This window comes from Trifolium pratense, linkage group LG3, assembly GCF_020283565.1.
Source record: "Trifolium pratense cultivar HEN17-A07 linkage group LG3, ARS_RC_1.1, whole genome shotgun sequence".
In the NCBI taxonomy this organism is placed as follows: Eukaryota; Viridiplantae; Streptophyta; class Magnoliopsida; order Fabales; family Fabaceae; genus Trifolium; species Trifolium pratense.
In genome coordinates this window covers 42,355,768-42,376,918 of record NC_060061.1, presented here as the reverse complement: position 1 = coordinate 42,376,918, position 21,151 = coordinate 42,355,768, and the positions used below count along the sequence as shown (strand labels likewise).

At 31.4% G+C, this 21,151-nt stretch overlaps 2 protein-coding genes and 1 long non-coding RNA gene across 5 annotated transcripts; 2 read left to right on the top strand and 1 right to left on the bottom strand.

Annotated features, from left to right (window-relative positions):
- The first annotated feature begins 88 nt into the window (after window positions 1–88).
- Window positions 89–6,942, top strand: LOC123913534 (neutral ceramidase 1-like). 2 transcript variants are annotated; one of them, XM_045964307.1, is made up of 11 exons: window positions 103–334; window positions 536–966; window positions 1,074–1,282; window positions 2,455–2,799; window positions 3,176–3,262; window positions 3,944–4,208; window positions 4,309–4,576; window positions 4,933–5,058; window positions 5,326–5,389; window positions 5,991–6,151; window positions 6,245–6,942. In XM_045964307.1, exons 2-11 carry the CDS (start codon window positions 614–616, stop codon window positions 6,794–6,796), a joined length of 2,430 nt encoding a protein of 809 aa, XP_045820263.1. In that variant the 5' UTR covers window positions 103–334; window positions 536–613; the 3' UTR covers window positions 6,797–6,942. The 2 variants fall into 2 exon arrangements, with proteins under 2 accessions (XP_045820262.1, XP_045820263.1); XM_045964306.1 differs by lacking the exon at window positions 3,176–3,262 and having other exon boundaries at window positions 89–334.
- Window positions 6,943–8,155: 1,213 nt separating this feature from the next.
- On the bottom strand, window positions 8,156–20,210 carry LOC123915141. Its single transcript, XM_045966290.1, has 2 exons — window positions 19,571–20,210; window positions 8,156–9,260 (listed from the first exon to the last, which is right to left on the bottom strand). Exons 1-2 carry the CDS (start codon window positions 20,208–20,210, stop codon window positions 8,188–8,190), a joined length of 1,713 nt encoding a protein of 570 aa, XP_045822246.1. The 3' UTR covers window positions 8,156–8,187.
- On the top strand, window positions 9,491–11,639 carry LOC123913533. 2 transcript variants are annotated; one of them, XR_006811641.1, is made up of 3 exons: window positions 9,491–9,837; window positions 9,978–10,014; window positions 10,996–11,639. It is a non-coding gene; the product is annotated as an uncharacterized LOC123913533 (long non-coding RNA). The 2 variants fall into 2 exon arrangements; XR_006811642.1 differs by having other exon boundaries at window positions 9,927–10,014.
- Window positions 20,211–21,151: the final 941 nt, after the last annotated feature.

Sequence of the window (21,151 nt, the reverse complement as noted above, 5' to 3'; positions counted from 1 at the left end):
CACCCGAACCCAAATCCAAACCCAGTCAAATCGGGTGGGTATCTCGGGTTTGAGTTTTTTTTTCCCATCCCTAATTATTAAATTGTTTATCTTGGTTGAGTTGACGAGAGGAACAAAGAGCAATGACAACACCACTAACAAATTGGGAAGCTTCAAAATCTCACGCACGCTCTTCCCACTTTGCAATTCCCATTGCTTCTCTACTTCTTCTCCACCAACTCTTTTTCTCTACTCTCACCCCCCATTTTCAGATTGGATCCTCTCTCTCTCTTTTTCTCTTCAAACCCACTCCATCATTTCTTCCACTTCAACACCACCCCATCTTCATTTTCATGTAAATTTCTCAACTTTTCTTATCTGGGTACCCAAAAAAACTAATCTTTTCCCCTTTTTATTCATTATTAATTCTTAAATATTGTTTTTTTATGCGATTTATTCATTGTGTAACTGTAATATGTAGTTCTCATCATGCATATAGCATATATAGTTCTTAGATTTCACTTGTGGTTAATTTTGTTGTTGTTGGTTTGTTTAGTGTAGGAAAATGAGAAGAACTTGCTGAGATTGAAAAATTGGTGGTTTTTATTTGGTTTGAAAACTTGGAGTGCTTGTGATGGAGTTTCATACTTTTTGTGATTTGAATGTTTGGAGGGTATGTGGAAAAATGAGAATTTGGACTGTTTTATTACTTTTTTTGCTACTGAAGAGTGATGTTAATGTTGTGTATTGCGGTTCGGATTACTTGGTTGGTCTTGGAAGCTATGATATTACTGGTCCTGCTGCTGATGTTAATTTGATGGGGTATGCTAAAACAGAACAGCTTGCATCTGGTATTCACTTCAGGTTACGATCTCGTGCTTTTATTGTTGCAGCGTCGAAGGGTAATAGGGTTGTGTTTGTGAACCTTGATGCTTGTATGGCTTCACAAATTGTGACAATTAAAGTAATTGAGAGGCTGAAAGCAAGGTAGAGTTACTATCATTGGTTAAAAAAATTGCGGTTGCTTGATCACGTGGGTAGTTTTGTTTTGATTTCTGCTAGTTGTAACTGATTTCGTTTTGTTTGTTTGACAGATATGGTGATCTATATACCGAAAATAATGTAGTTATTAGTGCAACTCACACTCATTCTGGTCCTGGGGGTTATCTTCAATATTTTGTGTATATTATAACATCGTATGGATTTGTGCGTCAGTCCTTTGATGTAATCGTTGATGGCATTGAGAAAAGCGTTGTTCAAGCTCATGAAAATCTCCGTCCAGGATCAATATTTGTTGATAAAGGTAAGGAGAAAATAATAGCATTCTTTTTTCTTCCTTTCCACCTTAAGCCTTTGTAATAATGTACACAGTTGCAGAAATGCAAACCAACATACGTAGCTTATATGCCACTTTAGTTATAATGACAGAGTTTTGCAAACTATTGCATAGTGACAGAAAATGATGCATACTATGCCAATCAATGTTGGTTTTACATTTTTGGGGTTAAGTACATGTGATGTCTGCATTAAGTTCTTTTTTATTGTTGTTGTTTTTGTCTTTGTTGTTATTACTATTATAGAGATGAGGATGTAAAGCACAAGTACTATAGGCTGCCTTTCTTTTGTTGGTAGTAGACCATAGTTATTATCAATTCAGTCACATAAAAAAGAGCAAGGACATAATACAAAGCATAAATGATATTCTAAAGGAGGATTGAATTACATGTGATGTGAGGTGCATTGAGTAATGAAGAGTGTGTTGGACTCTGGTTATAATCCAAATGATTAAGGGATTGGACTAGTACCACATTTATGGCATTATTAGCTGTGAATTTGTAATTATTAGGTGTATATTTGTTTCTTTTTCTATTATTAGAATTAAGGGATTGGACTAGTACCACATTTATGGTATTGTCATAGTGATTGCTTGCAAATGCACAAGTTGGCTGTTGTTCAACTATAATGTTTTTAAAAAAGAAATACACCTTGGGATTTTATTATTGTGAACCATTTTCTGAATATTCTGAATACGAATCAATAGTGCATGTTGTTCTCTCATTTGCATTTTGTTTCATTTAGAGGAAATTCCAACTTACGCCCTCCAACTACATGTCATGTGCACTTTGATCCTCAAAATATAAACTTAGCAATGTGATTCATAAACTTTCTAAACTCTAAAGTCTATGTTTTAATCATTCTATCTAATCTTCGGACAAATATTAACAGAAGTTATCACTTTTTAAGTTATAGAACCAAAATGCACTAGAACTTAAATCGGCATTTATGGTCAATTGAACTTTTTCCATCAAGAAGTTTAGTTGGGATTGGTTAAAGTTCAATATTAATCTCTATTTCTGCGCTTGTTTTGTTTTTATACTAAATCATTATATAAAACTATTACTTCTTTGGTTTTCCCCAGTTTCCATAAATGGTCATAATTTATTGATTCATTTGAATGTTTTATTCAACTTGCAGGAGAGCTCTTAGACGCAGGTGTGAATCGCAGTCCTAGTGCTTATCTCAATAATCCTGCTTCAGAGAGAAGCAAGTACAAGTATGATGTTGATAAAGAAATGACTCTTTTAAAGTTTGTCGATGATGAATGGGGACCTGTTGGAAGCTTCAATTGGTTTGCTACTCACGCGACTTCAATGGGTCATAAAAACTCGTTAATCAGTGGGGATAATAAAGGCGCGGCTTCACGGTTTATGGAAGATTGGTTTGAGAGAAAAGATTCTGGAAGAATGGATTCTGATATACTCGGAAACGATGGCTCGCCCCAAAGAATCTCAAATATAATTCCCGGACTTCGTGATAATCGTATGTTACTTACACTTTGCTGTATAATGCAACCATTGATGAAATCATTAGCTTCTTTTCCAATACGTATTTTAGAGATAAAATAATATCTTTCTTGAATAGCATCAAAATTTATTGTTCTAAGTTCTAGGTAGACCTGTCATTTTGAACGTGCACACATTTTAAAACCCTTGATGCTGCTGCAGTTGATTCGGTAAAAACTGTGTCCTAAAATGGTTTTGCAGATGAACCAGCCATGAATGAATATAAATTAGATATAACATTCTGTTCAATATTTTGGTTGAAGAAGAAAAGGACATTATATAATGTAAGTAATCAAGTCTACTTTATTTTGTTCGTTTTTACTGATCATGACTTTTTTCCCTTTCTTATCTGGAAGTTGGAAAACAGGAAGAATTTGATGCTTGCCATATCCATATTTTGATCAGCATTTGTCTGTGTCCTAAATCACACCTCAAATCATGTAAAAAAACTTCTATTGTGGTATTTTGATCATTAAATCGGTCAATATCTCTTGGCTGCATTTGGTATGTCTGTCCGTTTGCAAATTGCATGTTTTTTTGTGCTTCGATAATATGGGCTGGACTGCACCTTCCCAGTATATGAATGTTAGGAAAATTCAATGCAAATATTACCGATATTTTCCTCTTGAAAGTCCTAATATCGAGTTGACTACGTCTGCATACAAGAGTAAGGACATGATTGGATAAACAACTTAATTAAGTGTTTATATTATAACATAAGAGTGTACCATATAAGTGCCTATGTATAAACCATTTTTATAACAAAAGATAAAATAAAGTCAAACTGTTTTCATGTAAGTATTTTCATAAGCTATCCTGGAGAGTTGTTGAAATAAGTTGAAAACAGCTTATGGAATGTCATAAGTTGTTTTTATAAACTCACAAACAATCTTACAAGTGTTTATACTAGTAGATAAACTCAAATAGGTCAATCCAAATAACTGACTGAGTAGTCTGATTAAACATTAATGAATGATGTCAAAAAAAAAACAACAAAGAAACATTAATTAATGATGCCTTGCTTTGTATTAATTATTGTAACTAGGTGACTAGTATGAGAGGAAATCTGAAAATAACAAATTAATCGTATTTATATTCTCATAACAAATACATTGATGCAGATCATGAATTACTGGAACTTGCTGTCTCTTTCCAGTCTCCTCCTGGTCGACCAACAACCAAAACTTCAAGTGTTACCAAACGGGTGAGAGGTGCTCCTAGGAATGTTGACAAGCCTAGATTTGTAGCTGCATTTTGTCAACCAAATTCTGGAGATGTCAGTCCAAATGTTCTTGGAGCTTTTTGTTTAGACACTGGATTACCTTGTCACTTCAATCACAGTACATGTGGAGGGAGGAATGAATTATGCTATAGCCAAGGACCTGGGTAATTATTAGCATCTTATTGTTTTCCGTTCCACAAGTGCATGGAAACGTTGCAAAATCCTATGAAATTACTAATCTGCGTCCAATAACTTGTGTAACAGTTATCCAGATGAATTTGAAAGTACTCGCATTATAGGGGAAAGACAATTTAAAAAAGCAGTGGATCTTTTCAATGCAGCAGATGAAGAGATTAAAGGGGAGGTTGATTTTCGACATACCTATATAGATTTATCCAAACTTGAGGTAACTATTTCTGATCAAGGAGCCGACAAGGTTGTAAAGACATGCCCTGCTGCAATGGGTTTTGCATCTGCTGCCGGAACAACAGATGGACCTGGATCTTTTGATTTTAAGCAAGGGGATAATAAGGTAATCCACGTTTTATACGATATGCTTGCCTATTATCTTTTATCACTCGTAGTCTTAAGAGCTTATTTGGATTGACTTATTTGAGTTGATCTACTTGCATAACCACTTGTGAGACTGATTAGGAGAGCTTATCAAAACATCTTATGACATGTCCATAAGCTATTTTCAGCTTACTTCTATAAACTATCTAAGATAACTTATGAAAACAGTTTAACATTATTTTATCTTGTTATAGAAATAACTTATACACAAAGAGTCAAACACTTACGTAATAAGTGCTTAATTAAGTTGTTTGTCCAAATAAAGTCTAAATATGTTATGGTTTATGCTTATTATTTGTTCTGATTGTACACCAGGGAAATCCTTTCTGGAAGCTAGTCCGCAACCTAGTTAAGACAATAACCAGGAAACAAATAGATTGTCAGCACCCAAAGCCAATTTTGCTTGATACTGGTGAAATGAATGTACCATATGAGTGGGCAGTAAGTTACTCTAAGTTATGATTTTATTGCCCCTAGGTTACTGAGGTTTTCTTCTCTAAATTTTGATCTATTATTATTATTTAATCACATGATATTGATCTAATGTGTTCTAACTTTCCTCCTAATCATGTTCTTTGCGAACCGCAATTCCATGTAGAAGTTTTACTGCATCTGTTTTCAGTCATGCAGATATAGTCAATGCTAATATAAATATTAACGACATCTTTTACATTTCTAAAGGTTGCTTCATTCATGTTAATTTTGTAGCCTTCAATACTTCCAATTCAGATCCTTCGAGTTGGGCAGTTTGTTATACTTTGTATTCCAGGAGGTACCAGATCATCTCCTAATCTCTTATTTGCTGTAATATATTTGCTTTTAGAACCTCTATCCTTCACATCTTCTACTGTTGTATCAACCATGACAAAAACTGCAAGGGTTCTCCTATGTCCTAACGATTGTCATAAGTGGGTTAAGGAATTAAAACTATTCATTGATAAGTGTAGTTTTGCCACAGCAATCGGAGAGGCTTTTTACAGGATTTGAACTCGTGACCTCGACGTCACAAGGCAGCAACCTTGTCTTTTTAGCTTAATAAACTAAATTTAAAATCGTAATATTATGATGGACCAGGTTATGCTGCTACTTGGTTCAGCTCAGAGCCTGAGTGGACCTTAATTATTATATTCCTTCCTTTTTATATTGTACATATAAAATATGTAAATATTTTAAGACTAAAAGCATTCTAAATGTCTTTCTTAAAATGTCGCTGTCTTTTTTTTCTTCTTCTTTCCATATATATTTTATAGTTAGTGTTATTTTCCTTGTAAATTGATGGTTGTGTTGTGTATGTATTCGTAAAACGACATATTTTGTTCCATGTATTTATTTTGGTGATCCATTTGTGTTTGTAACTGTTTGAATTCTGACAGAAATCTCAACAATGGCTGGAAGGCGACTACGTGATGCAGTGAAGACGATACTAAGCAGTCACAAAGATTTTGAAAACGTTCATATTGTTATAACATCATTGAGCAATGCTTATTCACAGTACGCGACTACATATGAAGAATACTATGTGCAAAGATATGAGGTCAGTTGTACCAGACATAAACATTGGAGCTACTATTTCTGCTGCATTTATTCTATGTAACTTTCTTTCCGACTTCAATTTTCCTGTTTTCAGGGTGGTTCTACACTATACGGCCCACACACACTGAGTGCATACATTCAAGAGTTTAAGAAGCTTGCAAAAGCTCTCATCAGCGGCCAACCGGTAAAACCTGGCCCACTACCCCCTAATCTCCTCAATAAGCAAGTAAGCTTGCTACCACCAGTTGTGGTGGATGGAACTCCTTTTGGAGTAAATTTTGGCGATGTTTACTCTGACGTACCTCAGAACTCCGCCTTTAAGAGTGGTGACATTGTGTCAGCTTCGTTCTGGTCTGCGTGCCCTCGAAATGACCTTATGACTGAAGGCACCTTTGCACTGGTGGAATTTCTCCAAGGAAAAGATACTTGGGTTCCTGCTTATGATGATGATGATTTCTGTCTGCGGTTTAAGTGGTCAAGGCGTTTTAAACTCAGTCCTATGAGTAAAGCAACCATAGAATGGAGGATACCACAGGGTGTTACTCATGGTGTGTACAGAATAAGTCACTTTGGCGCTGCAAAGGGCTTATTTGGATCGATTAATCACTTTACAGGTTCATCTAGTGCATTTGTTGTAGTAGCATAAATACATTTTGTTCATAGGCCACAGCCATATTCCATTACTATATCAATGAATTGTTGTGCTTAGAATATACAGGGAATACGGAATATTGTGATATATGATTGTGTCTTACAATTTAAGAGATTGTAGTCAATTATAGGAATTGTCTATTATTTGCTTACTTTGCATTTCTCTATGTGGCTTACATATGCACAATTTTGGATTATATGAATAAAAAGTAAAGAAATAATTTCTCTTTACTCCTATCTTATGGTATTAGAGCCAACCCTTCATCTTAGATGAAAGCACACAAGGATGGTTTCTCTACTATCACACAACTGCAGATATCTCGATCGTTTGATGAAACTTCGAAGGAATCATATTTTAAGTTGTATTTTAAAATCTTATTGGTGAAGTTAGAATATGAACCTTCTAATCTTAATCTAACAACCAAGATCTCTTAACTATATGATCATACGTTGTTTACTGAAATCATCCGAGTCTCCTCGCTACCGTAACATTAACACCAAGCCAACTCAGCTGATTTCATTTCATTCCTCTAACCAATTGACCACAACCCTCAAGCCTCAATCCAGGTAACAAATACAACTTAAATTAAATGGATAAAACTTGAGAAAATCGTTCCGGCCGAGGTTATTAAATGGAAATGCAAATTGTGACTACTGTTGCTGCTGGTGTGCATGGTGAAAGACCAACATTTTTGTCATATAAAATTTCTTAATAAACCAGTGTCTAAACAAGTATAGCATTATATTTAATTATACCATGAATGACATTATTTATTCAAAGAATTAAGATAATTAAACTATGAAGCAATTGGTTATACCGTTAAAGTTTAAACCCTATAGAAATTTTAAACTAAATTGCTAGTTTACAATATGATGCAGATGCTACATTTGTTTGACAGCAGGGGCGGACTCAGCCATAAATTCTATATTTGAATAATATTAAAATAGGATAGAATAGAACGTACTAAACCTAATAAATAGGGCAAATTCTTATCTACCCATTTTGAGAAATTGGACTGAGTTGCCCATCCTACTTGTAAGAATGAGAATGGTCTAAATGACATCACTTTATTTTTTTTTTATTAAAACATGTGTAGTTTTTTTTAATCTTAGTCATCTATTTAATGTAATTGCAATTCAGCCCCTTTTGCACTAATGATTTGTCTTTGTTCAAAGTAGAGTTATTATGTTATGTATGACAAAAGGGCATGAAAATATATTGCGCATATATAAACACACAAAATCCACAACAAATTGTTCCTCATAAAAATCAATCGAACTAACATTATAAACGACAAGTTTTTTAGTCTTTTCCAATTATTGACAAATAAAAAGGAAATGCAAGGAAGAAGATCCAAACACAAAGATCATAATAAACCATACAAACTAGAGATCATAGTCTACCTCGTAGTGTAGATCTCTAAAATACCAGTCCAACAAGGAGGGTCTTTCATTAGGAGGAGGAGGAGCTTGAAGTCTATTATCATAATAAGTGTATTCTGGCAGTTTGTGATCATCCCCTAAATACACCGTGCATTTTCGAGTTGAATGATCGATGGAATACACTGAGTTCCTTTCATAACCCCATATGTTTGGGTTACTTAATGCGTAGTAGTTTCCGCCAGGAGCATAAAATAATGCAATGTCACCTAAATTTTCCAATTCGACATAATTCATAGTTGAGAAGTCAACCTTGTACACATTAAACACTACTTTGGGTTTAGTATGAACCACAAAAAGTTGTCCATCACAACTAACCAACCTTAGGCGTGACGAAGAAGTTAAACTGAGAATACTACTCTGCATTTCTATAAATTCTATATTTACAGAATTTAAATTGAGTACCCCTATGTTGCCTTTGTCGGTGACAACATATATAGTGTTATGCAAAACAACGAAGTCAACAATCGTCGTCCATGGATATCCCATTTCAGAACAAGTAACCCAATCAACATTTCGAGATTGATAGACATGCAAACTGTTGGAACTTTTACATAAAGCCAGTAAAACAAATTCCTCATCGGAACCTTTTCGAAAAGCAAGTAAGACATGGTAGGCAAAATAAGAAAATTTTACTTTAAAGGTTGAGGTATTGATTACCTTCTTTCTTCTAGTAAATGGATTGATTAGCATAAATGAATTATTGTTCCCTGTCATGATCAAATATCCACTAGAAGATCCAGAATAAGCAAAGTGCCAGTAATAATTGATCATATTTGATTGATAATCTTTTTGGTTAGATATGCTGGTAAAGGAATAAGATTTATTAACATAGGAAGACTTATGAACAACTAGTGGTTCTTCGAATGCCGATCTCCAATACATTTTATGAAATGCCCTCCAATTCTTGCACACACAAGCAAATTCGAAGTGGTCATCGATATCTAGAGTTTTCGAAATTATATCAAGGACATCCCAAGGAAGTTCACCGTTCTCTGCTACCTTCTTCACTCTTTTCCCTTTGTATCATCTATTACAATATAAGAAAACTAATGACAATGGTAAAATCAAAATTGCCCTTACTTAAGAATCTGACACCTGTCCAAATTAAGGGTATTTGCCGTCAAAAAAATTTGTAACTGAACCAGAATGAAAAGTAACCAAGCCATATGGCTCACTAATTGAGCCAGTTTGAGTGTATTAAGAGATGAAAAATCACTTTTTGTTGAGCCCAAGATGAGCCATAGTTTCATATCAATTGTTTTAGTTACTTATCAATTGAAAAATAGTACAACTTTATGACAACATACTTTATGATATAGGTTGTCAATAGCTGTCAAAATTGGGGGCAAACTTTGAAATTCAAAATTCAAATCAAACAAGATGATATACCACTTCTTTCTCATTATTCTTTCTTCTACATTTAACTCTTCACTCTCCTCCTTTTGCTTATTCATATTTTGTGATATCCTCCATTTTACTAATATCCATTTTTTTGTGTTTTGCAGAAAAAGTATAAGACATTCATCTCTATCCAACAACAAGAATTACTCATCTCTACCACCAACAACAACAACAACAACAACAACAACGCGGGTATATAGATGAAACTCACTTTTCTTCATTCTTCTTTTTTTATCTATCATATCAAGTTTATGATTTTTTTTTCTTGAACTTCATCACAGCCGAATAAGTATATGAAGATTTATGATTTTTTTTCTTGAACTTCATCACAGCCGAATAAGTATATGAAGATGAAACTCACGTATGAAGGTATGAAAATCAAACTCATTTTTGTTATCTTCCGATTCTTTTTTGAACTTCATTTTTTCATATTTTTATTCTATGTTAAAATCTTTGTTCTATGTTTTCTCAACACATAAAAATAGTCTCTACATTTATTCTAAATAAATGTGATGTTTTACAAAATAAAACAAAGAACAATTTTTTTTTAGGTAGACTAAAAAATTGGTCTCATTCATAAAAATAAAACAAAAAATCCAAAATATAATCTTATCTAAATAAAAAAAAACAGATTTAAACATAAAATAAAAAGAAAACATATTCATACTAAACATGGAAAAATCATCATTTTTATAATGTTACTTTTTCATCAAAATAATTGTATTAATCTATAAATAATTACAAATACTTTTCATATTCATAAGATCAACTTTTAATCTATTTTTTCTTAATTTCAACTACACTATTTTGGAGGTCAAATGAAAAAGCAAATCAATAGATGAAACAGAAAAAAATGAAATCAACCGAAAGAAGAAAAAAAATGAGAACAAACATGACAATCATACTAACAGTAGTAAAAGAAAATTGTTTACTTCATTTTCTTCATGAATAAAACAACAAAAATACAATCAGATCCAAAAAAAAAAACAAACAAACCCAAAAACGAAAAAAATATTACAATTACTACTTCATCTTCTTCATGAAAAGAACAACAAAAATACAATCAGATCCAAAAAATAATACATACAAATCCAAAAACGAAAAAAAATGTGTTGATACACAGATCCAAAAAAAAAATTCTATTTGTGTCAAAAATATGATAAATAGAGAGGAAAAAAATGAATTCTTTTATCAGTTTATTTTTTAGATCCAGAAAATATAAACATATACATACCTACCTTCTGTTGATCTACAAATAGAAACATATCAAACAAATGAATTTTCGTAGATCCAAACCAAATGTGATTCTTTCTTTTAATTGCTCTGATTTAGATTTTTCATGTCGTACAGATCTCCTTGCCATTTTGTTGTTGCGGCGGCTAGGGTTTGATGAAGGAGAAGAGAGAATTTGGTGAAAAATATATGAAGGTTATACCAACCATGTATTCACAAGATATTTACAAAATAGAAGGATTTCATTTTCCGGCACGGTGGATGCAATTTCCGGCACGGTGGTCACCGGTAAAAGTAGTCCGATCTTGATTTTTACTTTGTGGGTTTTGTAGAGAATATCGATGAGAGTCTTTTTATGATGATGATTTTTTTGAAGGTTATCTATGGTGGTGGAGATCTAGACGAAAAGGTGGACGGTTGGAGAAATATATCAGAAAAAAAAAATCGGTGGAAGGAAGATAACTTGAGAAGTTCAAATATGCGTATTGTCTAAAAGGAGCATGAAGTGCCGGAGCAATGGTGGAAGTTGGCGGCGGCTAGGGTTTGTTGGAGAGGAAGAGAGTTTCTCAAAGAAATGTTTGTTAAGAGAGAGAAGGAAAATTATTAAATGGGTGTTTGAAGTTAAAAGTGAAAAAAATAGATTCCTCATTGGTCTACCACAAGAGAAGAATGATTTTTTTTTTATTTGTAATAAAAGATTGGGAAAAGTTTTAATTGTTATTATCATTATAAAAAATAAAAAAGTAAGATGATTTCTTGGAGAGAGAGAAAATGATTTCATAGAGTGGTGGGTGGTTTACGTATTCCACCACCAAATAAGCCTAATTTTTTGTTATGTGTGTGGACTTGAAACTATAATTTTGTTTGTAAGACTTGAAATTATAATTAAATATAATTAAATTCAATTAATTTTTTTTTTCTTAAAATGAAAAAATATTTCCATTAAATAGTGGGTTTGGCAAAAAAAAAAAGGGTTTATTAATAAAAAAAACTTGAAAGCAGTTTTGATCCCTAAAATTTTATGATTGTTCGATTAATTTTGGCCATCACAAGACTATTTTTAAAATATCTTTCTTACATCGGACATATTATGCTTCTTCATAGAACTAACAATTTCAAAATAACTATCACATATACTAAATAAATCATACATGGGACAAATAATGCTACTTATTCATAGAACTGACAAAAATTTCAAAATAATTATCATATATATATATATATATATGGGGGCTGCTAATTTAGACCCAGTTGGGTCTAAATTAGCAAGGTGCACCTTTTGAGTTGGACAAAAATATCCATTTTTTTAATTTTTGAAACAATAAAGCAAAAGGGGCACTTCTGTAATTTTCCTCTATTTCACACGCACCCCATTTCTTTTCCCACCCCCAGGACACGTGGCAAGCTGTAAGCCACAAAAAACAGGCGCGTGCAACACACGCGCGGGGGGAGTGAGAAATTTTTTTGCATTGCATGGGACACGTGTCACTTCCTGGTGGCTCGCCTATTTTTTTCCATTTTATACTTTAAACTCGATTATTTCGTCGTAAATTAATTTTTTATTTTTTAATTTTTATACCAAAATTCATAATTTTTTTTTCTCTACAAATAGAGACTTGGTTTGTTTGATTTGGACACCGAAAAAAAAACACAATTTTTCACTACTTTAAACTCGATTATTTCGTCGTAAATTAATTTTTTATTTTTTATTTTTTATACCAAAATTCATAATTTTTTTTTCTCTTCAAATAGAGACTTGGTTCGTTTGATTTGGACACAGAAACAAAAAACTCAATTTTTCACTACCTTAATCTCATCAAATAACTAATAATCAACTTACTGAAACCATTTTACCAGCAAAATGGTTTCAGTTTACAACTCTCTGAAACCATTCTACCAGATAAATGGTTTCAGAAGCAAACACAATTAAATAATTACTCACTGAAACCATTCTACCAGTAAAATGGTTTCAGAATACAACTATGTGCAACCATTCTACAAGGTAAATGGTTTCAGAAGCAAATAACTAATAATCTACTTACTGAAACCATTCTACCAGCAAAATGGTTTCAGATTACAACTCTCTGAAACCATTGTACCAGATAAATGGTTTCAGAAGCAAACACAATTAATAAATTACTCACTGAAACCATTCTACCAGTAAAATGGTTTCAGAATACAACTATGTGCAACCATTCTACAAGCTAAATGGTTTCAGAAGCAAATAACTAATAATCAACTTACTGAAACCATTCTACCAACAAAATGGTTTCAGATTACAACTCTCTGAAACCATTGTACCAGATAAATCGTTTCAGAAGCAAACATTAGTTTTTAATTATCGTTTTATCTCATTTAATTAACTAAAAATAGTTTCAGGTCTCCAAAAATTTCATAAAATATACCAAAAGTTCCAGAATATTATCTACTATTTTCCTGGTATAATGGTTTCAGTGGGTTGGTTGAGTTTAGAACACACACGTAACGTATTTAGTAAACAATAAAATGAGATTAAGGTAGTGAAAAATTGCGTTTTTTTTTTCGGTGTCCAAATCGAACGAACCAAATCTCTATTTGTAGGAAAAAAAAAATTATGAATTTTGGTATAAAAAATAAAAAAAAAAAAATTAATTTACGACGAAATAATCGAGTTTAAAGTAGTGAAAAATTGCGTTTTTTTTTTCGGTGTCCAAATCAAACAAACCAAGTCTCTATTTGTAGAGAAAAAAAAATTATGAATTTTGGTATAAAAATTAAAAAATAAAAAATTAATTTACGACGAAATAATCGAGTTTAAAGCATAAAATGGAAAAAATCAGGCAGACCCAGTCATATGCTGACACGTGGCTGCCTTTTTCAAAAGTAAAATTTTCTCTCTCCAGCTTATAATCTAGTGTGGCGCAGACAGGATGGTAGGATGATCTGGGCTGTCTGATCAATCAGACAGCCTTAATGAGATCACATCTTGGCTGTCTGATGGAAATCAACGGTCTGTAACCATGGTCCTTCCGTACGCGCGCGACACTGGATCCACGTCTATTAATTTTTAAGAAGGTGGGGGCGCGTGTCATTATTTTTTTTTATGTAAAATTACAGAAATGCCCCTGTTGCTCTATTCTTTCAAAAATTAAAAGAATGGTATTTTGGTCCAATTGAAAAGGTGCACCTTGCTAACTTAGACCTAACTAGGGTCTAAGTTAGAAAACCCCTATATATATATAGGGGGCTGCTAATTTAGACCCAGTTGGGTCTAAATTAGCAAGGTGCACCTTTTGAGTTGGACAAAAATACACATTTTTTAATTTTTTGGAAGAATAGAGCAACAGGGGCATTTCTGTAATTTTATGCAACAGTACGCGCGCCCCCACTTCTTTTTCCCCCCCCCAGGACACGTGTCACGCTGTTATTTGCCAAAACCAAAGCGCGTGTACCACACGCGCCGACAGGCGCGAGTGGCTGAAGCCCAATCGCGGAGAGAGAAGCCTTTTTAAAAAGGCAGGCCACGTGTCACTCTTTCATTGGCTGCGTTAATTTTTTTTCATTTAATACTTTAAACTCGATTATTTCGTCGTAAATTAATTTTTTATTTTTTAATTTTTATACCAAAATTCATAATTTTTTTTTCTCTACAAATAGAGACTTGGTTCGTTTGATTTGGACACCGAAAAAAAAACGCGATTTTTCACTACTTTAAACTCGATTATTTCGTCGTAAATTAATTTTTTATTTTTTATTTTTTATACCAAAATTCATAATTTTTTTTTCTCTACAAATAGAGACTTGGTTCGTTTGATTTGGACACAGAAAAAAAAAACCCAATTTTTCACTACCTTAATCTCATCAAATAACTAATAATCAACTTACTGAAACCATCCTACCAGGAAAATGGTTTCAGATTACAACTCTCTGAAACCATTGTACCAGATAAATGGTTTCAGAAGCAAACACAATTAATAAATTACTCACTGAAACCATTCTACCAGTAAAATGGTTTCAGAGTACAACTATGTGCAACCATTCTACAAGCTAAATGGTTTCAGAAGCAAATAACTAATAATCAACTTACTGAAACCATTCTACCAGCAAAATGGTTTCAGATTACAACTCTCTGAAACCATTGTACCAGATAAATGGTTTCAGAAGCAAACACAATTAATAAATTACTCACTGAAACCATTCTACCAGTAAAATGGTTTCAGAATACAACTATGTGCAACCATTCTACAAGCTAAATGGTTTCAGAAGCAAATAACTAATAATCAACTTACTGAAACCATTCTACCAGCAAAATGGTTTCAGATTACAACTCTCTGAAACCATTGTACCAGATAAATGGTTTCAGAAGCAAACACAATTAATAAATTACTCACTGAAACCATTCTACCAGTAAAATGGTTTCAGAATACAACTATGTGCAACCATTCTACAAGCTAAATGGTTTCAGAAGCAAATAACTAATAATCAACTTACTGAAACCATTCTACCAGCAAAATGGTTTCAGATTACAACTCTCTGAAACCATTGTACCAGATAAATGGTTTCAGAAGCAAACATTAGTTTTTAATTATCGTTTTATCTCATTTAAGGTAGTGAAAAATTGCGTTTTTTTTTTTCGGTGTCCAAATCGAACGAACCAAATCTCTATTTGTAGAGAAAAAAAAATTATGAATTTTGGTATAAAAAATAAAAAATAAAAAATTAATTTACGACGAAATAATCGAGTTTAAAGTAGTGAAAAATTGCGTTTTTTTTTCGGTGTCCAAATCAAACAAACCAAGTCTCTATTTGTAGAGAAAAAAAAATTATGAATTTTGGTATAAAAATTAAAAAATAAAAAATTAATTTACGACGAAATAATCGAGTTTAAAGCATAAAATGGAAAAAATCACGCAGACCCATTCATATGCTGACACGTGGCTGCCTTTTTCAAAAGTAAAATTTTCTCTCTCCAGCTTATAATCTAGTGTGGCGCAGACAAGATGGTAGGATGATCTGGGCTGTCTGATCAATCAGACAGCCTTAATGAGATCACATCTTGGCTGTCTGATGGAAATCAACGGTCTGTAACCATGGTCCTTCCGTACGCGCGCGACACTGGATCCACGTCTATTAATTTTTAAGAAGGTGGGGGCGCGTGTCATTATTTTTTTTTTTATGTAAAATTACAGAAATGCCCCTGTTGCTCTATTCTTTCAAAAATTAAAAGAATGAGTATTTTGGTCCAACTCAAAAGGTGCACCTTGCTAACTTAGACCTAACTAGGGTCTAAGTTAGAAAACCCCATATATATATATATATATATATATATATATATATATATATTAAACAAGTCATACATGGGAAAAATTATACTACTGCTTCATAGAATTGACATCAATTCCAAAATATTTAATTATACTATTGTTCGTTATTTCTTTTAATCTATGCTTTGTGATTTAGTGGCAGCTGGGTCGATTCGATGCAAAGGTGCAACAACAAAAAGATAGAAATGGCTTGCCCAGATATGAGATTTTTTTATTTTTTTTTATAAATCCAGATCTAGAGTGTTAGATTTGAAAGAAGAAGAAAAATAATAAGAAGAATAACAATAACAAACATGTAAGGAGGCGAGACTAGAGAGATAAAATATTAGGCTGCAGTTTAAAAAAGTAAGTATCACTATAAGGATTATACTACTGCGTCATATAATTGACAACAATTCCAAAATATCTACCACATATATTAAATAAAGGATACATGAGACAAATTATGTCACTGATTCATAAAACTCACAACAATTTCAAAAAAAAACTATCATATATATTAAATAAATCATATATAAAACAAATTATGACATTTATACATAGAATTGACAACATTTTCAAAATAACTATCACATGTACTAAATAAATCATACTTGGGACAAATAATGCTACTTATTCATAGAATCGGCAAAAATTTCAAAATAATTATCATATATATTAAACAATTCATATATGGGATAAATTATACTACTGCGTCATAAAATTGACGACAAATCCAAAATATCTACCACATATACTAAATAAATGATACATGGGACAAATTATGTCACTGATTCATAAAACTCGCAAAAATTTCAAAAAAAACTATCATATATATTAAATAAATCATACTTGGAACAAATTATGTTACTTATTCATAGAAATGATAATTTCAAAATAACTATCATATACTAGCAGTAAGTCAGTGTGATCCATATTTTCAATTATGTAATTTTATGTAAAAAAATACATGTCTTATGTTATGATGAATTTGTTAATAAAATATTTTTGCTGCTAAAAAAAAGAAAAAAAATATGTCTTATGTTATGGTGAATTTGTTAATAAAAGATTATTGGTGCTAGAAAAAAAAACACATGTATTGTTGGTTTTATGAAAAGTACACACCAATTTTTTTGTATTCTCATTATATATAGGTATAGATACTCAATTCATGTTGTTGATTTATAGTAATATAGATCGAATAAATTTAACTTCAAAAAGCATTTTTTCCAGTTTTAAATAGCAAAGTGTAGCTTCTAAAATATCGGCGTAATGTTACGATTCGTGCGATATAAGTAAATAAAGTAAATACTACTATAATTAAAATTAATTATAAAAAGATAAGTAAATAAATAAAGTAAATAATATAGCTTTGGAAAATGGAACTTAACAATAAAGACCACTCATACTCTAATAGCTATGTCATAGACTTTTAAGTACTACACCTATGGGATATGCATTAAATGCAGCTGACTACTCCCTCTGGTCCTTTTTATAAGGAACACTTAGGGCAAAAAATTTGGTCCTTTTTATAAGAAACTTTGACCAATTTTCAAATGTTTTAAATGTTCAATTTCACTTATGCCCTTATTTATTATGAGAGAGAATTTAAAAATAAGTAAGTTAGTTGAATAAAGAGTAATTAAATAAGGGTATACATGGAATAAATTAAAATTTATAAGAGTATTAAATGAAAATAACTATGTTAAATGTGCTTCATTGGTCTGTGTGATTTTTTCAAAGTGTTCCTTATAATAAGGACCGGAGGGAGTACTTTAGACAAAGTTGGAAGCAAAACTTCTCACTACCTGCTACTTCCCTACTTTCCAGCTGCTACGCCTTAAACTAACTCATAAGACTCTTTCAAATTTTAATATTTTTCATTCTCATGAAATGGTGAAATTCAAATTCTAACACCAAATTTTTTCAGTCTCTTTCAAAAGTATAATTTTTTAATAATAAAATTAATAAAAACAAGTTATTTTTTTTTCTCAAAAAAAAATTAATTATACTAATTTTTTAGATATTACTTCCTTCGTACCACAATATAAAGTATACTATACTAATTTATACGGGGAACAAATTGTTGGTGATGAAAAATGTATATTAACTATTAAAGGGGAACAAGATATTTACTGATGAAAAACTTAAATTAACTATAATATACGGGCAACAAGTTGTTGTTGATAAAAAAAATTATTAACTATTATATACAAAGAACATATTATTGTTGATGAAATTTTTAATTAACTATTATATACGGGGAACAAATTGTTGCTCATGAAAATTTTAAATGATTCGAGGAACAAGTTGTTGTTCATAAAAAAAATAAATTAACCATTATATACGACAAATTATGCTACTGATTCATAAAACTCATAAGAATCTCAAAATAACTATTATATATACTAAAAAAATCATACATGGGACAAATAATACTACTGATTCATAAAACTCATAACAATCTCAAAATATCATATATACTAAAAAATCATACATGAGACAAATTATGTCACTCATTTGTAGAACTCATAACAATCTCAAAATAATTTTCATATATACTAAATAAAACTTACATGGGACAAATTATACTACTGATTCATAGAACTCATAACAATTTCAAAATAGATATAATATATATTAAATAAATCATACACAAGACAAATTATACTACTCATTCATAGACAAATTATACTACTCATTCATAGAACTCATAACGATCTCAAAATAACAATCATATATATTAAATAAATCATACATGAGACAAATTATACTACTCATTCATAAAATTCATAACAATCTCAAAATAACTATCATATATACTAAATAAATCATGCATGAGATAAATTATGCTACTAATTCATATAACTCGTGACAATCTCAAAATAATAATCATATATATTAAATACATCATATATATGAGACAAATTATGCTACTGATTTATGGAACTCATAATAATCTCAAAATAATAATCATGTGTACTAAATAAATCATACATAAGACAAATTATGTTACTGATTCATGGAACTCATAACAATCTCAAAATAATAATCATATATATATATACTAAATAAATCATACATGAGACAAATAATCATATATACTAAATTAATCATATTACTTCATTTATTAATGAATATGTACTTTGATTACTTTTTGAAAGTTGACTTAGCAAAGTATAACTTAAAAAAATATACGCGTAACGTTACGACCCGTGCGATAGCACGGGTCTATTACTAGTATAACAATGACAATGATTATCAAATATATTTCTGAAACATAATTATCTATCTGACAATATCATGCAAAATGAGTAGATAACAAACATATAGTAAATAACTGCAGAAATTATCAACATATGAAGAAGTAAACTAAATAATCATAAACTACTAACCAGTCTTATTATGACCATGAAGCTTAAATGTAATAAGTTTGATTTTATATTCCTTTGGCAAGAAGGCATTGAATCCCAAAATTAAATTTTTATGCCCTTTAAACAGCTCTTTCACTATTGCCACTACACCTCTTATGTCAATTCCTTGAGCCTTATGATCATTGATGACTTGTAAAAACTTGAAATATATTTCCATGTTATCTTGAAACACAAGTTTGACTTTATTGAGAAATGCATCTTTTATCACTAATTGATGAACTTGTTTATGATCATGATACAATGGAACTAAGGAAGCTTGTTTTGATAATAGAGATCCTGCTGGCATGAAACTGTTGAATTCCAAAAGTAAATCGGTATGTCCTTTAAACACCTTAATCACCATTTCAAAGACACCTAATGTATCAGTTTTTTTATTCTTGAAATCCATCATGACTTGTATAAACTCAAAATATTTTTCATTGTTATCTTTAAACACTACTTTTACTTGACTGATAAACGCTGCTGCTTCTTGTAGTCGTTTTCGATGAATGGTGATTTGATATTTCTTTGGCATCTTGTTGATTCCCAAGGTTAAATGTTTATGGCCCTCAACCAATTCTATGGCTCTTGCTTTGACATCTCTTGGAACAATTTCTTCATCCTTGCAATCCTTCATGACTTGTGAAAATTCATAAAACTTTTGTAAGAGAGATTCATATAATGTATTAAACATAACTGCAGAAAAATTTAAAGTTTTAAATGATGCACGAGCTGAATGAAATATTTGGGCCAACCCGATTTCAATCAATCTAAAAAAAAACCACTAAAAAAAGAGCGGGAGTTATATTATATATTCTCCGTTTCTATTCATTTCATGTTCAATGTCTGTTATTCTCGTTAAAGCGCCAAGAAACTCTACATTGCAGAGAAATGGCTAAAGATGAAGAAGAAATGGATGTTGCCTTGACGATGATAGAAATGAGCTTATTTCAGGTAAATTACTAACAACATACTAGTTGAATATGTATAATATAATAATTAATCTCTTGTTTAAAAAAATTAAACTTTTGTAAGAGAGATTCATATAATGTATTAAACATAACTGCAGAAAAATTTAAAGTTTTAAATGATGCACGAGCTGAATGAAAAATATTTGGGCCGACCCGATTAGTGCTGGCCAACCCGATTTCAATCAATCTAAAAAAAAACCACTAAAAAAAGAGCGGGAGTTATATTATATATTCTCCGTTTCTATTCATTTCATGTTCAGTGTCTGTTATTCTCGTTAAAGCGCCAAGAAACTATACCTTATTCACCAAGAAACTCTACATTGCAGAGAAATGGCTAAAGATGAAGAAGAAATGGATGTTGCCTCGGCGATGATAGAAATGAGCTTATTTCTGGTAAATTACTAACAACATACTAGTTGAATATGTTTAATATAATAATTAATCTCTTCTTTAAAAAAATTAAACTTTTGTAAGAGAGATTCATATAATGTATTAAACATAATTGCAGAAAAATTTAAAGTTTTAAATGATGCACGAGCTAAATGAAAAATATTTGGGCCGACCCGATTAGTGCTGGCCTACCCGATTTCAATCAATCTAAAAAAAA

Bases quoted from the DNA above. Each gene is read 5' to 3' on its own strand.
- LOC123913534 (XM_045964307.1), top strand. From the start codon at position 614: ATGGAGTTTCATACTTTTTGTGATTTGAATGTTTGGAGGGTATGTGGA. The intron at 967-1,073 runs GTAGAGTTACTA...TTTGTTTGACAG, and splicing joins ATTGAGAGGCTGAAAGCAAG to ATATGGTGATCTATATACCG. The intron at 1,283-2,454 runs GTAAGGAGAAAA...TTCAACTTGCAG, and splicing joins ATCAATATTTGTTGATAAAG to GAGAGCTCTTAGACGCAGGT.
- LOC123915141 (XM_045966290.1), bottom strand. From the start codon at position 20,210: ATGAAGGATTGCAAGGATGAAGAAATTGTTCCAAGAGATGTCAAAGCA. The intron at 9,261-19,570 runs GTCATAATAAGA...GATGATACAAAG, and splicing joins TATTACATTTAAGCTTCATG to GGAAAAGAGTGAAGAAGGTA.